The 20,067-nt window shown below is 40.9% G+C and overlaps 3 protein-coding genes and 1 pseudogene across 3 annotated transcripts in view; 2 read left to right on the forward strand and 2 right to left on the reverse strand.

Moving 5' to 3' along the window:
* The window catches only part of NFILZ (NFIL3 like basic leucine zipper), a 33,128-nt gene extending 19,670 nt beyond the window's left edge, over window positions 1–13,458 (reverse strand). The window contains exon 1 of the mRNA XM_087816014.1: window positions 13,407–13,458. The gene's annotated coding sequence lies outside the window, so the exon portion shown is untranslated. The remainder of the gene's footprint in view (window positions 1–13,406) is intronic.
* OR1M1 (olfactory receptor family 1 subfamily M member 1) lies at window positions 1,543–2,487 on the reverse strand. Its single transcript, XM_016197993.2, has one exon. The coding sequence runs from the start codon at window positions 2,485–2,487 to the stop codon at window positions 1,543–1,545; it is 945 nt and encodes a 314-aa protein (XP_016053479.2).
* On the forward strand, window positions 11,641–19,628 carry LOC148093332 (olfactory receptor 7G1-like). The gene is made up of 2 exons (XM_087816161.1): window positions 11,641–11,654; window positions 18,638–19,628. The coding sequence occupies exons 1-2, from the start codon at window positions 11,641–11,643 to the stop codon at window positions 19,626–19,628; spliced, it is 1,005 nt and encodes a 334-aa protein (XP_087672287.1).
* On the forward strand, window positions 12,326–13,061 carry LOC107525723 (large ribosomal subunit protein uL18 pseudogene; annotated as a pseudogene).
* Window positions 19,629–20,067: the final 439 nt, after the last annotated feature.

A 20,067-nucleotide genomic window follows, 5' to 3' on the forward strand; every position in this document is an offset into this window, starting at 1 on the left:
CGTCTCCATGGCTATTCTGTAACTGCCAATTTGTACTTCTTAATCCCTCACCTTTTCCACCCAGCCCCAAGCCCCCTCCTCTCTGTCAACTGTCAGTCTGTTGTCTGTATCTATGAGTCTGTTTCTGTTTTGTTTATTTTGTCCTTTAGTATTTGTTTTTCTCTGTCTGACTTATTTCACTTAGCATAATACCCTCTAGGTTCATCCATGTTGTCACAAAAGGTAAGATTTCATTCTTTTTTATGTCTGAGGGGTATTTCATTTTACATATGTACCACAGCCTTTTTATCTACTTGTCTATTGTATGATTATTCAAAGTCTTTCTGCTTAATGTGATGCCTGCCACCTCCTTAGCACCATTTGAAAACTTCTGACCCCGTTTAAAGTCACTGCACATTCCATTTTAGTTGTAATTCTCCTTATGAGTATGAGGACCGCTTCACCATAGACATAAATCTAATTTATTGCCTTCATGGGGACTTCAGAATGAGGAAATGACACTGCAAAGCGACGTAATATGGTTTGTGGCACAACATGTGCTCATAATGAATAGCTCTCATTTTGGTCATAAGCAGCGTTACTACTTAAATGCACCCACGGGCACATGTGGTGACGGAGACATGCCTCAGCTTCCTTCTGACTTGAGAGTCCTGACTCAGTTGATTGGTATCACCCTCGTATCCTTTGGCTGTGAAGATTTGTGCCATCACATGATGGTTCCTCGCTTCCCTAGAGCATGGTCTGAACCTCTTTCTCCCTGGGCCACTCCATCTCACCTCCCCAGGGGACAGGACAGGAGGGGGGGGCATGTCATTCATGCCTGCCCTGACTTTGGTCTCTGGAACTCAAAGTAACAGGAAAGGCTAAAGCCTCGGGTTGATCCTAAAGCTCTTCTTGACCTAGAATTTCCCAAATCATTCATCACCACTGGATTTTCCCCTTCCCGAGTGCTTTCTCTCTCTGTCTCTGGCTCTCTCACATTCCACATACTGTTTCTTTGTCTGAGACACTCTTTCTCTTATTTGTCTCAACCACACCAGCTTCCCCTTTGGGGTAAGACTTTACCCTCCAAATTCTGACAAGTGTTCCTGCTGTATTCCATCTTTCCCCTCATGTGCATATTCAATTGTATTACAATGACACGTCTAGTGTCTTCTTCCACACTCAATCATAGGGATCTTCCAAGCGGTAGGTATTGTGTCTGTCCTGCTCACCACGCTGTGGCCAGCACCTACATCAAGCTCGTAACAGGTACTCAACAGAATTTGCTGAGCGCTAAGTGGATTCTGAACCGTGGTAAATCCAATCTGGTAGAACTAGACTGATTCTTCTAGGAATACGGCATAAGACATACACGAAAGGATTCTTAGTGGTCCCAGTAATTAGGAAAACAGTGGCAGGGTCATCTCCAGGTTTCCTTTTACACTTCTACAATTAAAAATTCAAAGTTGTTACTGTTCCAGCACATGCATTTCCAGATTTTTGACCAAGAACCCAGACGTTTGCATCTTATACCCCGGAAATTCCCAGATGTCCTGGTGGTTAGGAAGATGAGGTGATTTTTCTATTGATGAGCTTCCTCAGGGCCCCATTTATGTCTCTGTTTCTCAGGCTGTAGATAAAGGGGTTCAGCATGGGGGTGACTGTAGTGTACATTACAGCAGAGGCTTTCTCCTTCACAGCTGTGTGGACTGATGAAGGACACAGATAGACCCCAATGGTGGTCCCATAAAAGAGGGCAACCACAGAGAGGTGGGAGCTGCAGGTGGAAAAGGCTTTCTTCCTACCACCGGCAGAGGGGACCTGCAGGATGGCCGCAATGATGCGAGCATAGGAAGCCAGGATGCAGATGAAAGGTGTGGCTATCACCATCGCGGCCACAACGAGCACAAAGGTCTTGTTCACAGAAGTGTCAGTGCAAGAAATTCTGAGAAGGGGATTAAGGTCACAGAAGTAGTGAGGAATCTTGTTCCCACAGAAAACCAGGCGCACCATCAAGAGGATGTGTGTGAGGGAGATAAAGTAGGAAAACACCCATGGGCCACCAGCCAGCAGGCCACAACGGCTTGGGTTCATGATGGTGGTATAGTGTAATGGGTGACAAATAGCCACAAATCTGTCATAAGCCATCACGGCAATTAAGACACTGTCCACAATGCCAAAAAAATGGAAAAAGTACATTTGGGTCAGGCAGCAAGGATAGGAGATAAGCCTGCTCTTAGTTTGAATATTCACCAGCATCTTGGGGACAGTGTTGGTGGCCAGACCAAAGTCAACCAAGGACAGGTTGGCTAAGAAGAAGTACATGGGCGTGTGAAGGCGGGAGTCTGAGCTGATGGCCAGGATGATCAACAGGTTCCCCACTACCGTGACCACGTACATGCAGAGGAACAGAGCAAAGAGGAGGGTCTCCATTTCCGTTTTTTCTGAAAGCCCTAGAAGAATGAATTCAGATATACTGGTTTGGTTCCTTGGTTCCATGGGCATAATTCCTCTGGAAGTATTGAAAGGAGGAAGTTACGTAAATGTTATGAGATGATTTCAGAAGACTAGATGAGATCACACCCAATTGTCCATCTGGACTAATTATGATACCAACTTATATATTTGTTGCATCTTGGACTATTGATGAAGTGTTTAAAGCAATTCATATGTCAAATATTGGTTCCAAGATGCTTCCCTGGATAGTCCTGTTTCAGGCAAAGATTGAGTTTATGCATGAACCCTTGCTGAAAAAAAACTACTAAAGATTTACTTCAGGATAAAACCAATTAAATCCAGAAAGAAGTAATATCCAAGAAGCAATGGTCAGTCAGGAAACTGGTACATATGTAAAAAAATATAAGCAAAACACTGAGTTTCAAAATTGTTAATAATTGTACTGAGAATGTGCATGTAAACACAATGGATAAAATATAAGGCAGGAATTATACTAAGACAAAAAGGGGAATTAGAATAAAAGTTGTAAGTTTCTTGTATTGAGTTGCAAAAGAATAGAAATATTGAGTATTTTGCACTTTCTACATAAAACATATATGACTAAAGTTTAGGTGTAACCACTAAAAATAGTGAGTATAATGCATATAACTTCTAAATTGTAGTAGGGGCAAAACAGAAATAAAGAGATTTTAATCAAACCACTTTCAGGAAAGGAGGTATAAAGAAGCAAAGAAAAATCACAAACTATAGGAGTAGCTACAACAATTGTCTAAATGTCTTAAGTCATTAAAAACAGAGGCTCTCAGATTGGACAAAGAAACAAAAAAATCCTAATATCTCACATGTACAAGAGATACAACTAAACTATAATGCATAAAAAGGTTGAACATAAAAGAATAGTAAAGATATACCAAGAAACACTAACCAAAGGGAAGGTGGAAAGCTTATTAATGTCAGTTAAAACATACTTAAGGCAACAGACATTACAAAGGAAAAGGAAAGTCATTATGTAATAACAAAGGACAAAATTCATTCAAAAGGGGGAAAAAGAGCTGCTGGTGTGCATTTTACATAGGCTTACGCTATAAAAAGAAAAACAAACTGACAGAAGTACAGGTAAAAATTATAAACCACATCACAGGAGGAGATTTTATCATATCTTTTTTAGTAATTGATAGATCAAGAAGACAGAATTTTTGTAAGGATATTGAAAATTTGATTAATATAATTACCAGCTCGATTTGAGCACTACAACTGAATTATTAGTGAATTCACACTTTTTTTCAAGGACATATAGAATTCCTGTAAATTTTAGGCCACAAAGCAAATCTTAATACTAAAAAATACATATCAAACCAAGCATATTCTCAGATAAAAATGTAATAAAATTAGAAATCAATAATAAAAAAGATAATTAGCCTATTCCTACATGTTTGGTAACATTAAAAGTACACTTAAAAGTCAGGCATGTGAAAGTGACAGTGGCACGGTGGTGTGAGAAGACCTCCAGGCCTCTCCCCTTGACGTTACAAGATGGGCAGCTATAATTCAACAAAGGATTCCCGAATCAACACACAAACACATCTGAGACACTGTGCCTTGAGACATCTGAAGGTAGGCATATCTGAGCAAACACCAGAGATGAGACTGGGAGGGGGAAGAAGAGAGACAGAAGCTGGGGCAGGCCCACACTCCATGGCCTCAGTGGCAGTGACGGCGGTAAAGGGTTGGGGTGCAATCTTCACTGTCAAACTGGAGAGGCAGAGACAGAAATCAGATCTGGGCACACACTGAATGTGGGTCCAGGGGCAGGGGCAGAGAAGCAATGCAAAAAAAAAAAAAAAAAATCCCAGCACTCCACAGCCCTCTAGAATTAGACAAAGGATTCCACAGATGTAGAAACTTACCTACCCCATCCCCCTATGTCCCACACAGCAGTAAACTCTTCACTCAGCAGAAGGGTTGCAAAGGGTTGAAAAAAACTTTCAAGTGTAAGTGATCTGTACCCATTGTTACTAAATCCACGAGGAAGAGCAGAACTGTGGATGCACGAACCCACTTTCCCTCCTCTTGCACATTCCTCCCTTACCCATCGCAGTGCAGCCTGACAGACAGCTGGGTCAACCCAGACAGAGGAGCTATGCTGGTGGCTATGGAAAGGGGACACCGGGAACACACTGGAGACACATAGCCCACCACTTCCAATTCATGGGAGTGGTGCTCCTATACGGATGTGACTGGGTCATAAAGGGGACATCATTTCCTCAGGGAATATGAAGCATTTTCCACAGCTGGGGCAACACTGCCCCCACAGAGTTCCCGGAAGCCCCAGCAGTGCAGCTAAGAGAAAATAAAAACTTGAGCACCATCTACTGGGGGGAAAAAAGATAGACCTCTACTTATTAACCTGCTAAACAGTGACGTGTCAGATACTTTCAAAAAAGCGTATTTCATTCCCAGAAATGCCCAGGCAGAGAAGTAATCCATCAAGCACAATGAATAACCAAACTAAACAGGGAATTCAGAAAGAAAATGAAAAATCTCCAGAAAATAAACTTAAAGACATGGAGGAATGTAATCTAAATAACAGAGAATTCAAAAGTACCGTTCTGAAAAAACTCAAGAGATACAAGAAAACTCAGAAAAGCAATTCAATGAAATCAGAAATAAAATCAGTGAACAAAAAGAGTACTTCACCAAAGAAACTGAAATTACAAAAAACAACACAGAAATTCTGGAGCTGACGAACTTAATAAATGAGATGAAGAATGAGCTAGCAAGCTTAGGATACAGAGAGATCAGGTGGAGAAAAAAATTAGTAACATAGAAGATAGAAATAGAGGGAGATTCTAAGATGGTGGTGGATTGAGTGGAAGCTACACTGACACTCTCCCAGGACCACACTGGAATTACAACTAAAATATAGAAAAATCATCCTGAATAACCAACTGAAGACTAGCTGGAGAGAACCCTTACAACCAAGAACGTAAAGTGGAAACCACATAGAAACTGGTAGGAAGTGCGGAGGCATGAGAGGGCCGGCCAGGCTCTCACAGGCAGCAGCTGAAGTTCTGGGGGGATGTCTCAGCTGTGGAGGGTTCCCACTGAGAACTCGGGTCTAAACCCAAACTGGGCTCCCCAGCACAGAGCACCTGAACTGAGAAAGCTACCTACGTAACAACTGGCTGTCTGCCAGGGAGAGACTGCTGGAAATACAGACACCCTCTTAAGGAGCCAACACACAAAATTTCATGTGCAGCCACTCGCCTTGGGCTCCGGCGGAGGGAGGGCAGAGTGGTCTAGAGCTCTGTGTGAGGAAAATCTAGGGATGCTGGCTCTGAGGATAGAGCTCTGAGGGCAGCCATCTGGATCCCTGTGCTGAGTCATTCCCCTATACAGCAGAGGATATATCTCTCAAGCAGACCTTTAGCATGCAGGCTGCTTTTGCCTGGGGAGAAAGCAATTGCCCCACCCTGTTGGAAAACCTCTGGCCCCGCCCCGTGGAGTTTACACCTTGCTGTGGTCTACAACCTGAGGCTCATTAAGAGACTGAGAAGAACAATCAGGCTGCAGGCAGAGGTGGACCTCTGGGTGCTTTGAGTCTTTGCCTGATCTTCTTCTGGACCCGGGCCTAGGAAAAGCAGACCTTGGTGTGAATCTTGATCCTTTCCAAATGCACCCAGCCCCAGCAGAGGGAACCACAAGCCGTGGATAGCTGATAATTCCAAACATGGTACCCAAGGCCAGTCACAAACAGCGTCTGACATTGGCCTGCACCAGAGACCCTCCAAAAAGACTGGGAGTCTTAGCAAATCTACCTAATACATAGAAACAAACCCAAACAGGCAGCCAAAATGGGGAGACAAAAAACAAACCCCAAATGAAAGAGCAAGAGAATTCCCCAGGAGAAGAGCTAAATGAAATGGAGATAAGCAATCTATCAGATATAGAGTTCAGAATAATGATTGTAAGGATGCTCAACAGCATGAGAAAAGATATGGAAACTATGAAGGAAGGTAAGAATGACATAGCAGAAATAAATTTTTAAAACATATTTTTTAAAAAATTAAGAATAGAGCTTCCATATGACCCAGCAATCGCTCTTCTGGTTATCTACCCAAAACCTTTGAAAACATTTACTCGTAAAGATATATATATATATAGAGAGAGAGAGAGAGAGAGAGAGAGAGAGAGAGAGAGAGAGAGAGAGATTATGGTCTCAACCAACATTTGGCTACGTCACCTCGGATTTTAAGGAAGGGCTATGAAAAAAAACACCTGGGTATGATTCATGGGCTCACCACTTACTAGCAAAGTGATATTGAGCAAGTGGCCTAACCACTAAAATCTCACCTTTTTGGTCAAAAAGGAATGATAATGGTGTATAACTTATAGCAGTGATTTTCAACCTTTTTCTTCTCATGGCACACATAAACTAGTTAAAATTCTGTGGCTCACCAAAAAATATATTTTTTGCCAATCTGACAAAAAAAATGATATAATTTTGATTCATTCATACTGGATGGCTATTGTTGTCTTAGCTATTGTAATATTTTAATTTGACAATCTAAGGGAAAAGAGGTCAGCATCCCTGACTAAATAGCCAGGTATTGCATGTTTTAAAAATTCCTGCTGCACACCAGTGTGCTGCGGCACCCTAGTTGAAAATCACTGACTTATAGGATTGTTTTGAGGCTTACATAAAATGGTTATGTAAAATTGTCTACACAATGTCTGACATGGAATAATATAATTAAAAGTCATGATTTCCCATTCCCTTCCTGGTTGGTAAATTCACGATGTAAAATAAAAAAATAAGGTCTGTTTTCTTCTAGAGCCCCTATTTCTGCAAATGAGATCACCATCCCTCCAGATACCTCTGATTAAAACTTTGGCTCCCTCCCTCATTTCTTCCACTGCCAAAGCCAATCCGTCAATAAGTTGCTACTTCTTCCACAAGTTGAAAATTACATTTTATACTCATTTTTCCATCTACCCCCACCCTGAACCAAGGCTCTCACTAGTTCTAGATTGCCAAGTACTAGTTCTTAATTAGTACCCCTGCATCCATTCTCTCTCCTTGAAACCACCCTGAAATCACTGCCTGATTAATCTTCATGAAGTATAGCTCTGGCCAGATCACTTATATTCACTTATCTATTCATTTAGATGAACCAATTGTTTATTCCATAAACAATTATTAATGGTTGCCATATACCAGGATTTGGCTGAGTGATGGAAAGAAAAACTTGAAAAGACAATGATCCAGTCCTCCAGACACTTGTGTCTTTGTTCATTTTTATCACCACCATCTTGTCCAGGATGTAAAAGGGCATAAACACAATTGTTTAATATACACATGAATAAATAATGATTCTTTTTAATTGCTAGCCTCCTGGTTCCACATATAAGAAAACGGAGACACAAGGAGATTAATAACATCAAACAGGGTTTCACAGAACTAAATCGAGCAGTCTGAATCTAGAGCTTGTACTCGACATCTCAATAATTTCAGGAATCATGAGTGAATTAATGAATTTGCAGTTGAGACTCAAGAGGCATTAATCAAATTTGAGGGAAATGGACATGAGAAATATCCCCTGAGAATTGTACAAGTACTCAGGAAACGTAGATGAACCAAGCAGTAATTCTTGAAAAATCTGGTATCTAAACATACTTTATGAATCATTGTTGGTCACTGAACAAAATCCAAGTGCTTACCTTCAAATTTTAAAAATCTTCTAATTCTATTTACTACTGCCCTCCTAAATTTGTTTTATACCAGCTTTTGGGGGCAATATGCCAATCCATCTCACAACCCATCCTTTCCTGCTATTTCTCGTCTCCATGTTTCTTCACATTTCTTACTACTTAATAAATACCTACTATGCTCCTAGAACTACAATAGGCATGTTACATATATGACATATCCTCCTAACCACAAACTATGAGGTACAGGTTATAATCCTCCTTTTACAGATGAGATGACTAAGGCTCAGAGAGGGTGTGTTGCTCCCACACCTATTAAGTGGTGAGCTTGGTTCCAAATGCATGTCTGCCTGAGTCCAAAGCTCACAGCTTTTCCACTGAGTGACTCTGGCCCTCTGTGTTCTCTCTTCCTGGAGTTCCTTGGCCTTCTTACCATCGTCCACAAAACCCCACCTCTACAGAGCCCCCATGTCAAAGGAGGCTTCTTACTCTGTGTCCTGAAATCAGATTGGAGGTTATGCCACTCTGTGGCACTGACAACATTCTATCTTGTGGTTTCAAAATTTTAGTGATTCAGAGATTTTTTTTTTTTAATCCCAATAGGGGCTAGTGAATACCCAATTGATTAAATTACTGAATCAATGAGCTCATCTCACATGCTTCTGTTCTGCACATCTAAGTTATCACTCACTCACTCTGTCACCCCTCATCCTTCCACAGCTCTTGGGAAAAGTTCACGTTTCAGGAACCGGGAGACTCATATGTTGACTTTATCTTGATGACGCTTTACTCAGTGAAGCACAACTCCTCTCCCGCATAAAACCCTAGAAGTTGGTGTCTGTGGTATCTCAGACTCTCCAAGGAATCTCCAAGGATTCAGAGATTCAATGATAGAAATAACTCAAACTTATGCCTAAAGAAATTTGGTGGGAAAATCTCTTTATTGTGGACTTGGAAAAGCAGATTTAGCTACTAAGAACTGAGCTATAAATCACAGGTTTTGGAAAATGTTAGCTAATACTGTAGGTGGACTACACTGAGCTAGGTAGATAAGTGTAATTATTGGACTTAGGGCTGGGAACTGGGTGCTGAATTGAGCCAGCTAGAATCTCCCAATTCTCTGAGAACACAGAGGTTCCTCTCTGTCCCTTTCTGTCACCTGCATTTTCTCCAAGTGCTCTCAATCCCTCCCTCCCTCTCTCTCTCTCTCTCTCTCTCTCTCTCTCTCTCTCTCTCGTTTGCTCGCTTTCCCTCCCTTCCTCCCTCCTTCCTCCATCCATCTTTGTCCTCCAAGTCCACTTACTGGGCTATTTTTTCTCTTCTTGACATCATCACTGAGACTTGAGTCAAACTTGTCTCAGTTCACTCCCTGGTGATGAAGTTGGAGACATAAGGATGCCTCATACAGGCAGAGGTAGATATCCTCCTGGCCCAAAGAAGAAAAGCTGGGTTGAAAGATAAACTGTAGGAACTGAGGGAATATTTATAATTTCTGGGCCAATAAGAAGTCAATTCCCAAGGTTCCTTGTTAGACAAGTTGTCCAATTTAACCTCTATTCCCTGAATAGTTAAGTTTCCTATGGGACCTGGGACATGACAGTAAGAAGCCTATATTGATTATTTTGGATTCTTCAGGAGGCAGCTTGGGGCAAGCTGCATGTTTCCCAACTTCCTCTGCACACTCATCTCATAAAGCTCTCCTAGTCTCCTAAACATTGTCTTCCCAAGGTCCAGAGCTTCTCACAAAGTTACCATTCCTCTATGAAACAGTGTTACACATCACTTTAAGAACCAAGAAACAATTCCCTACCTTTACCCGGTGATACCACACCAAGAAGCAAAGCTGTTTCCAACCCACTTAACCTCAAGCGGACAACCCTTGTAAGGCGTCACGGCTTCCTTCCAGTTCTGCTAATGGAGCAAGTAGAATCTGACCTGATGGGCAAACACAGAGAGAGAAGCTGGCTGAATGGGTCTCAGCCAGATCCTCACTCTGAGTATTGGTCCTAGGTTGGCAGCAGTGATAGTCTCTGCCTTTGCATTTTTAAGAATTCAGTTTTGTGAGATCACTGCCAGATTATAGGTCATGTGTTCACTCAATAAACACCCATAAAACTGATCAACACATTAAATTCCAGTCTTTAAAAATGTACAGTTATGGAAATACCCAACCATAGACAAAAGTAGAGAAAATAGTACTAGACTGTGTTATATGAAATTATCAATGTTTCACCATTTTGGGCCCATTTTTCATCTCCTCCCTTCCCAGCAGTCTCAACATGGCTTCTTCTTTATATCCTTAGTTACAGGACTTCAGGTAGTTTTCAGGTGGTTCTCTAGGTTGATTGTTTTATAGTTTAGTTGTAATTTTGATGTGTTTATGGGAGCAGGTGAGCACAGCATTTACCTACTCACCATCTTGATGGTAACTCTAGCTAAAAAAGGGTTTTTTAAGAAAAAAATAGAAAAAACTGTCTTAACTAGAAAAAAATGTATTTAAGGAATAATCTACAGTAAATAAAACATCAAAGGTCAAATACTCAAAACATACTCTTTAAAATCAAGAACAGTTATAACAGCTGCTGAGTAACACCACTTCCATTCAGACTACATAGTGTAGGTTTGAGCCATTAACAAGAAATAAACGTGTCACAATTAATAGATAAAATTAGCATCTATGTAGGGAATGTCAAAGAATCATAGTTAACTTATTAGAGAGAACAATAAAATGTAGCACTGTTGCTGGAATCAAAATCACTATCCAGATATCAACTGCATGTCTTTATAAAGAAAATTCTATTTGAAAAGTGTGATTCCTAAAATATGCCTTTGACAAGATCATCAGAAAAAGGTTCTAAGCAAAGATGTGAAAGCACTTTATGCTAAAATCTATGACATTTTACTGAAGGACACAAAATATGACCTCAAGAAATGGAAAGAATATTCTAATTCTGGGGTAGATATACACAATATCATAAAGATGTCAATTTTCCTCCAATAGCTTTGTAGATTTAATGCTGATTTTGAAAATTATATGAAAAAGCAATGAAAAAAAGAATGTATGACTTGATGGCAAATACAAACAAAGTAGAGCACTTGCCTTACAAGGTTAATTATGGAGCAATAGTAGCTAAAATGGATTGTTTCAGATAGAGAAATGATACCAATAAAACCCTCATCTGTATGAAAGTTTTTAGGACAGGAGGCTTAGGCACTTTCTTTATGACCATGTGGCACTGCAGAGAAAAGATGGTACTATTCAGTAAATGGTGCTGAAGTTATTGTATCCATATTAGAAAAAAATAAATGTGATTCTATATTACAGGATACTAAAAAAATCATTAAAAATACTAAAGCCTTAGATGTGAAAGACAAAATGAGTAAATATATAGAAAACAATGCAGGAAAATATCCATATGACCTTGGAGAGTTATATGGATTAGTATTCCCAAAATATAATGAAATACAACTCAACAGCAAAACACAAAAATCATGATTAAAAATGGGCAAAAGACTTGCATAGACTTCTTCACAGAAGCTATACAAATGGCCAACAAGCATGAAAAGATGCTCACCCTCAATAATCATTAAGAAAATATAAATCAAAACCATGAGATATACATGGGTGGGCAAAAGTAGGTTTACAGTTGTTCATATAGAAAAATATGTAATACAAAAATAAATAATAATGCAAGAATAAGCTCTGTGTTTTGCATACCCACAACTGTAACCCTACTTTTGGCTGCGCCTGTGCATGAAAATGCTACTATGAGAAAGAAAAGAGTAAGTGTTGGCAGCGACGTGGAGAAGCAGGAACCCTGTGCACTGCGGGTGGGAGTGTAAAATAGCGCAGCCGCTACCAAAACCAGTATGACGTCTACTCAAAATACTAAAAATAGAATTATCATATGACCTAGTAATTCCACTTGTGGGTAAGTTTCTAAAATAAGTGAAAGTAGACACTCAAACAGATATTTTTACACCCATGTTCATAGCAGCATTATTCAGAATAGCCGAAAGGTAGAGGCGACCCAGTGTCCATTGACTGAACAATGAGTAAATAAAAGATGATATAGCTTCTCTCCCCCTCCTCCTTCCCCCTCCCCCTCCCCCTCCCGAACTGTGCTGGGCCTGCAGGCCTGTGTGGAGCCCTGGATGCGAGTCTCTCTTCTGCAGGATGGGGTTTGTCAAAGTTGTCCAAATAAGGCCTATTTCAAGAGATACCAAGTGAAATGTAGAAAATGAGGAGAGGGTAAAACTGCTTACTTTGCCCGGAAATCTTGGTAATCTCAGATAAAAAATAGGTACAGTGTACCCAAATACAGGATGATAGACAGTTCGTGTAACCAACAGAGATATCATTTGTCAGATTGCTTATGCCTGTGTAAAAGGAGATATGATAGTTTCTGCAGCTTATGCTCACAGAGTGCAGGTTGGCCTGACAAATTACGCTGAGCACATTGCATGGGCCTGCTGCTGCCCCAGGCTTCTCAGTGGGTTTGGCCTGGACGGGACCTAGGAAAGCCGATCGGAGGTGACTGGAGGTGAATACAACGTGAGAAATACTGATCCCAACCTGCTATTCGGATGCAGGGCTTGCCAGAACTACTACTGGAAAGGAAGTTTCGGGGGCCCTGAAGGAGGCTGTGGGCGGACGCTTGTCTGTCCCTCACAGTGCCAAACGATTCCCTGGCCTGATTCAGAAAGCAAGGAACGCAACGCAGAAATTCATCCGAACGCATCACGGGTCAGAGCGCGGCAGATTATATGGGTTATCTAATGAAGTCGATGAAGAGCCTTACAAGCAACAATCCTCTCAGTTCATAAAGAACGTAACTCCAGACCCGGTGGAGGAGAGGTATGAGAAAGCTCATCCGCTCTACGAGAGAATCCAGTCTGCGAGAAAGAAATGAAACCGAAGAGCTGAAACAGCCTCTTGCCCAGAAGAAAGGTCAGGCAGCTCAAAGGAAGGCGAGTTCCTCAGGGCTCAGGAACGAACTGCTGAGAGCCAATACACCGAGCCACAATTTTCTAGGAAGATTTTTCAGTTAAAGACAACAATAAACTTACTGACCAAGCAGCAAATAAATAAACAAACAAATAAATAAGTAATGGTGTATACATACAATGGGACATCATTCAGCCTTAAAAAGAAAGAAAATTTTGACCCATGTTACAACATGGACAGGCCTTGAAGGCATTATGACAGGTGAAGTAAGCCAGACACAAAAGGACAAATAATGTTTGATTCTACTTACATGAGGTTCCTGGAGGAGTCCAATTCATAGTCACAGAAATTAAAACGAGGTGCCAAAGTCTGGGGGCAAGAAGGGATAGGGGATTATTTTTTAACAGGTACAGGCTTTAGTTTTGTGAGATGAAGAGTTTTGTATATGGATGGTGGTGATGGCTGCAGAGCAGCGTGAATGTACTTAATGTCACTGAACTGGACACTTAAAAGGGTTCAAATGATAAATTATATATATCTTTTGTATTTTACCACATTAAAAAAAAAATCTATAAATCAATAAGCTACCAAAACAAGTGACATGAGAATTAAAATTCTGAAATTTTCTCCTAGTACAACAAGTACAGCAGGGTAAATCAACTTCCAGTGAAAGGCTTTCACGTATGGCCTAGACGACCCATTCATATGACCTTGATTTTATTGCTCAGTGAAGACATAAAACAAAGCTACAACAACTTCTATTAAGGACACCAGTCATTTAGATTCAGCGCCCATTCTAATCTACATATCTCTCTTTTTTTTAACAACACAAACGTGTTCCCTTAGAGTCGTGGAGGTCAGAAGTCTGAAATCAATTCCCCTGAGCACAGAGTCGGCAGGGCTGGCTCCCCCTCGAGGCCCCTGGGAGAGACTCTCTTCCTTTGCCTTTTTCAGCTGCTACGGGCTCACCTGTATTTCTGGCCTGCGGTCTTTCCTCCATATTCAAAGCGCATCACAGTAATCTCTGCTTTTATCATCATATCATCTTCTGTCCTGTAGTCATATTGCTGCGTGAAACTAGTAAGACCAAAGAGAACACATACGTCTTAATTCAATTTTCAAATCTACAAAACCCTGCTAATTTTTATTTTTATTTTTCCTTTTTAGGCAGAGTATAAAAACTATCAAGAAAATCCGGGAATTGCTGACTTGAAAAATCAGAATACTGGATTCTTTTGGGGGGAGAAGCAGAACATTATTGGAATAAAGTATTTCAGATACTGTAGGGTGTTAGTAATCCTTTTTTTTTTTTCATCTTAATTGAGATGTAATTGATGTATAACATTGTTTAAATTTAAGGTATAAAATGTGATTATTTTATTCAGGTAAGAAACTTTCAATTACAAAATACAATATTGTTAACTACAGTAACCATGCTGTACAGATATCCCCAGAACTTAATGATCTTATAACTGAAAGTTTGAACTTTTGGACCAATATCAGTCCATTTCCCCCATTGCTCAGCCTCTGGTAACCACCATTCTACTCCCTGTTTTTATGAGTTAGGCTGTTTTTACATCCCACATGTAGCTGAGATTGTGCAGTATTTGGCTTTCTCTGACTTAAGGAAAAAATTGCACAACACTGCCTTCAAGTGACATTGCATTTTATCAAAATATAATTTAAAGTAAAGAACCACAATTCAGTCAAAAGGCCCCCAAAGTGAAGCAAAGTATGCATTGAATCTATTGTGTGGAAATTGGAAACGGAAATGTTCATTTACTCTAAAGATAAAATACCCCTAAATGTTTCATTTTATAATATCTTAATTATATTTATAAATATAATATTTATGCCCAATACACATCTATGTTTTCACACTTCAAATTGGAATCAGACTTCCTGATATCATTAATTAGAGAAAGATGTCTTTGTAACTTTTTAAAAAGTGTAGAATTTATTAGCTAAGGACTGTGTGTACATGTGCCCAAGATATGTGACATGGAGGTGAGCACGAATAGGTGGAGAGAACAGGGTGGTGAGCACCTCGCCCAACAGAGTAAAGGATGAGCCATCATGAATTTCTCTTTTACTGTACTGGTCCTGAAGGATTCGCAAGGCTCAGAGGTCAGAATATTTGTCTAACAAAGACTAAAAATATTTGTCTAATGAAGACCTTTGGATATTGATCCCCAGGGATACAGAGACTAGAAAGTCAGCCACAGCCTCACTCCACCACCATCGCCTAGTCAGTTAGCAGCACACCTGAGCCTCCTTCAGACATGATCCTTCTTAACCGGGAGCCCATTGCTCCCTGTGGACAAAGCTCCCATCTTAAATATCCAGGGGGCATGTTGAGCATCGATCTGCAAAGAAGCCATTCAGGTAACTTAAAATCCCATAGTTAATGTTTTGGAAATGAGGGCAGATGACTTACTACAATTTCACCCAGGGAAAGCATTGAGGAGAGTATATGCTTAATACAATCAGAGCCAAGTGTCCCAGGGACTCTGCCTGTTTCCTGCTGGCAATGTCCCATGCATGTTTGTCCCAATACTCATCCAGTTCTCAATCTGCTCTTCCCCCAACTGCCTCAAATGACAGAACTGGCTTTTCTCCTGAGCAGATCTGCCCCTCCCCAAACACGATGACTGCTGCACAACTTTCTGACACTTATACCTGAATTCTGTGGCGGTTGTGGGGAATGGGTTTGTTCAGCTTGTCCTTTGATTTCCATTCCTAGTTTAGGATACACCCATACAGAAGAGTGTTTGTATTATCTGTAGCTGGGCTGTGGAAACCCAGGGGGGCAAGTGGAAGCACAGAGACATTCAGTCAGCTGCCTTCCTGCTACACCTCTCTCTCTTTATAAAATACCAAGTATTTTATATAAGAACAGCACACATAGTATAATAAATTAAAAAATGCATGACCATTGCTTAACTGATTCCAGAATTAACAAATGTTGACATTCTGCTATATCAGCTTCAGATTTTGTTATAAAGTAAAAACATAATATGCATACAGCAGGCATCCCTTTATGTCCCTTCTTTTCTGTTCTTTCCTTCCATCCACAGGCCCTCTTGAAGGTGATGTTCCCCTATGTGTGTTATGTCAAATGGTCTCCATAAACATACAAGGAATAAAGGGCATGGACCTTAATGCTATCAGCGAGGGAATAGAGAAAGAGACTGAAGTAACAGTATAGTCTGGTACTACCTGCAAATTAAAATTAATAAAGTGGGACAAATACATCAACATTAGTCAATAAAAAATTACATAAGCATGCCCATTGTAAAGGATGTGTATTGCATATCTCCGTTTATTTAATCTTCTTAAATGTAAAAGAATGCAATTATTTATGGAACAATAATACTAATTATAGTAAAACTTGCAGGGGAATAATGTATATGAAGTGAGAGTGGTGGCTCCCCGGGGAAGGGAAAGAGGCAAGGCTGTGCAAATTCATGACGTGGGGGTTGCACGAACGCCTGTGTTATTTATTGCAATAAACCCATCTGCAATGAAGATCATGATGTGTGTGAATTTTATGCTGTTGAATGGTGTGTACATAGGATTTTGTTGTTCATAAATAAGCTATAATTTTAAAAATGGGTGTAGAGTTCTTTTTATCATAGGTTATCACCTGAGAATGTTCAATGGATATTTCCAATATGCGCAGCTGTACACTTTGAGTCATACACAATCTTTTCCCATGTAGGTTTTCGTTATTTAATTGATTCAATATCCATCCATTTTATTCTTTAACTCATTTCTATTAATACATATTTCATCATATGTTTATGCCAAATGACTATCGCTATCCCTAACGTTTACTTCACTCCTCCTCTACACAATAAAGATTACAGGCTGGAGTTTCCTCTCAGAAACGCAGACTGAAAGTTGCAGTTTTCACACTAAGGGTGTTCTCCGTTTCTATTGTCTTTCCTCAGTTATCCACCCATTGCTGCCTTCTGAGGAATAAAATATGCCAGGTGCTGTGGTTCATGGACAGAAAGACCACACACACAAAACAGGAGGTGTCAGCACCAGGGCCCCAGGGACTGTGCTGTGCTGGCTGCTCCCCCCCGCCTGTCCCTCATCATTGCAGCAGCCCCGGGGGGCCATGAGACCTCCCCTTAGACAAATGAGGGCCCAAGGCTGCCCACACAGCCCAACGACTTTCTCCATCCACAAAGCAAGCACTGGTTTGCTTTAAATTTGACGTGTTTGAGTCTAAAGAGTACACAAAATAATAAGGGCTGTCATGGGCACTTCTGTCTTCCCCAGGAGAGGGAAGACCACTGCTTTAGAGACAAACCTGTTCGAATGCCTGATTATTTTATGTTTCTTAAAAATCTGCATTATCTTGTAAGTCTCTATCTTCAAGAACCAAAATAATTGTTGGTATCTTTGTCTGTTTTATGAAGAGCCTATGCATTTCACTCTTTGTCCTATTTGGCTGTTTTTATTTTTCTAAATGGTATGCCACTTGTCAGCTTAGGGGAAGAAGGCCCTTTGGATGAGATAGGCAATGTCATCAGCACGGTTGTGCAGCTTCTCTTGGAATATATTGATACTGCAGATGAGTAGCGTATCCATGGGGGACTCATTAACTTTAGGCTTATAGGCAACATTTAAGAATCTAACCTCAGGTGCAGAACATGTGCTTGGATGGATGCCACTACCTGATGCACACTATATGGCTAGAAGTGGGCATGCCATTTGGGGGGACTGAGGCATTCCTCAAAATGAACATCTTAACATTTCAAAGGGAAATTATGAAATCCATTGGTTCAGGAATTCTAATCCTCTGTTATCAAGAGGCATCACCAATGCTTCCTCAGTCAACTCAGCATCAGGCAACATGTACTCAGCGTTGTCATTTCCACCCACTGTATACTGCGTGTCCATGACAGAACCTCACCTTTACTAAGTGTCCCTGTGGATAACAGAGTGACAGTGAGATCTAACTCATCAGTAATTGGACAAGCCCTTCAGGTGATTCTGAGCCTGTCAAAGTTTGGGAACCACACTCTGCAAAAGAGATTGAATAACTCCATTCTCACCTTTCGGCTTGTTGGAAGGCAAAGGAATATTTCAGAAGGAAATGCTATGTCTTTGTTTCACTCTGAGCACCTGACCCAAGGTTAGAAATAGAGCTGGTGATCAATAAATATTTGGGCCACTAAAGGGCATGAAGGGAAGAGGAAGAGTGAGAGATGATGGTGGCAGGAGAAATCAGCAGATGGAAAGAACTGAATAACCCTTGGGTTCACCATATAAACAGAGGTTTTATTCTTTTTGGTTAAGCGCTGGTTCTCAAACTTTAGCACAAATGAAATGTATCTGGAGGGCTTCATAAAATATAGGTTGCTGGTCACTCCCAGAGTTTATCGCAGTAAGTCTAGAGTGGTACCAAGAATTTCCATTTCTACCAAGTTCCCATTAGGTGCTGCTGTTACATGCCTGGGGACCATTCATTTTATTTTATTTTTACCCCTTCTGTTCCTTCAGGTTCATCAACAACATGTTACCTAGAAACCAAACAGATGTTTCAGAATTCCTGCTGCTGGGATTGACAGATGACCCAGAGCTGCAGTCCCTCCTCTTCTACCTGTTCCTGTCCATCTACCTGGTCACAGTTCTGGGAAACCTGCTCATCACACTGGCCGTCATCTCTGACTCTCACCTGCACACCCCCATGTACTTCTTCCTCTCCAACCTGTCCTTTACTGACATCTGTATGAGCACAGTCACCATCCCAAAGATGCTGGTGAACATCCAAACACAGAATCAGAGCATCCCTTTTATAGGCTGCCTCGCCCAGATTGGCTTGGTCTTGGTCCTGTGTGCATTTGAGAATTTTCTCCTGGCAGCAATGGCCTATGACCGCTATGTGGCCATTTGTCACCCCTTGAGGTACACAGTTATCATGAATGTCCATCTCTGTGTTCTGCTCACTGTACTCTCACTGTTCCTTAGTACAATGACTGCCCTGCTCCACAGCCTGATGGTGTTGCGGCTGTCCTTCTGCAAGGATCTGGAAATCCCTCACTTCTTCTGTGAGCTTGCTCAGGTCCTCAAGCTTGCATGTTCTGATACCCTCATCATTAACATCCTAATATATACTTTTTTGAGCCTATTTGGTGGTATTCCTCTGTGTGGAATCATTTTCTCTTATAGTCAAATTGTCTCCTCTGTTTTGAGAATGCCATCTGCAGGGGGGAAGCTTAAAGCCTTTTCTACTTGTGGGTCTCACCTCTCAGTAGTCTCCTTGTTCTATGGAACCGGTTTTGGTGTGTACATTAGTTTTGCGATCTCTGACTCATCCAGGAAGACTGCAGTGGCTTCAATGATGTACGCTGTGTTTCCTCAAATGATGAACCCCTTTATCTACAGCCTGAGGAACAGGGACATGAAACGAGCTTTGATGAAACTCACTGGCAGGATACGTTCTTTTCTGATTTTGTGCCATTTACTTAAGGCTAGGCTTTCTAGAAGGAGGGAAAGTGCTAGAAATCCTGGTTGAGCCCCAATGCTTCATTCTTCCATGACCAAATTCTTTAAAATGGCTGGACAACATAATGACCAAGTTAATTTTAGCTTGGGGTTGAAACCCAGCTTACTCTTTGTCTAGCTCTGTGACATTTGACACAATTTTAATTCTCTAAACTCAGTTTCATTGCTCAAGGTCTGTAGAAGCAGAGCCTGAGGCAAGAGTTCTAGTTTTAGAGACTTTGGGGGGGAATCACTCTCACAAGGTAGAAATCAAAGATAGCAGACAGGACAGGGAAAATATTGGTAGAAGACTGTGGTCGTATCTAGAGAATAGCTTCCACTTGATCCCATGGGAGCTATTAGGTTGTCATGTTAGGTTGTTCCCATACGTTGGCGGTGGTGAATAACACTGTAATTAACATGAAGCTCACATATCTTTTTAATATATTGTATTCATTTCCCTTGGATAT

This window comes from Miniopterus natalensis, chromosome 4, assembly GCF_054644295.1.
Source record: "Miniopterus natalensis isolate mMinNat1 chromosome 4, mMinNat1.hap1, whole genome shotgun sequence".
Classification (NCBI taxonomy): domain Eukaryota; kingdom Metazoa; phylum Chordata; class Mammalia; order Chiroptera; family Miniopteridae; genus Miniopterus; species Miniopterus natalensis.

What these genes read in the sequence shown, in the direction of transcription:
- OR1M1 (XM_016197993.2), bottom strand. Translation starts at nt 2,487, where the DNA reads ATGCCCATGGAACCAAGGAACCAAACCAGTATATCTGAATTCATTCTT.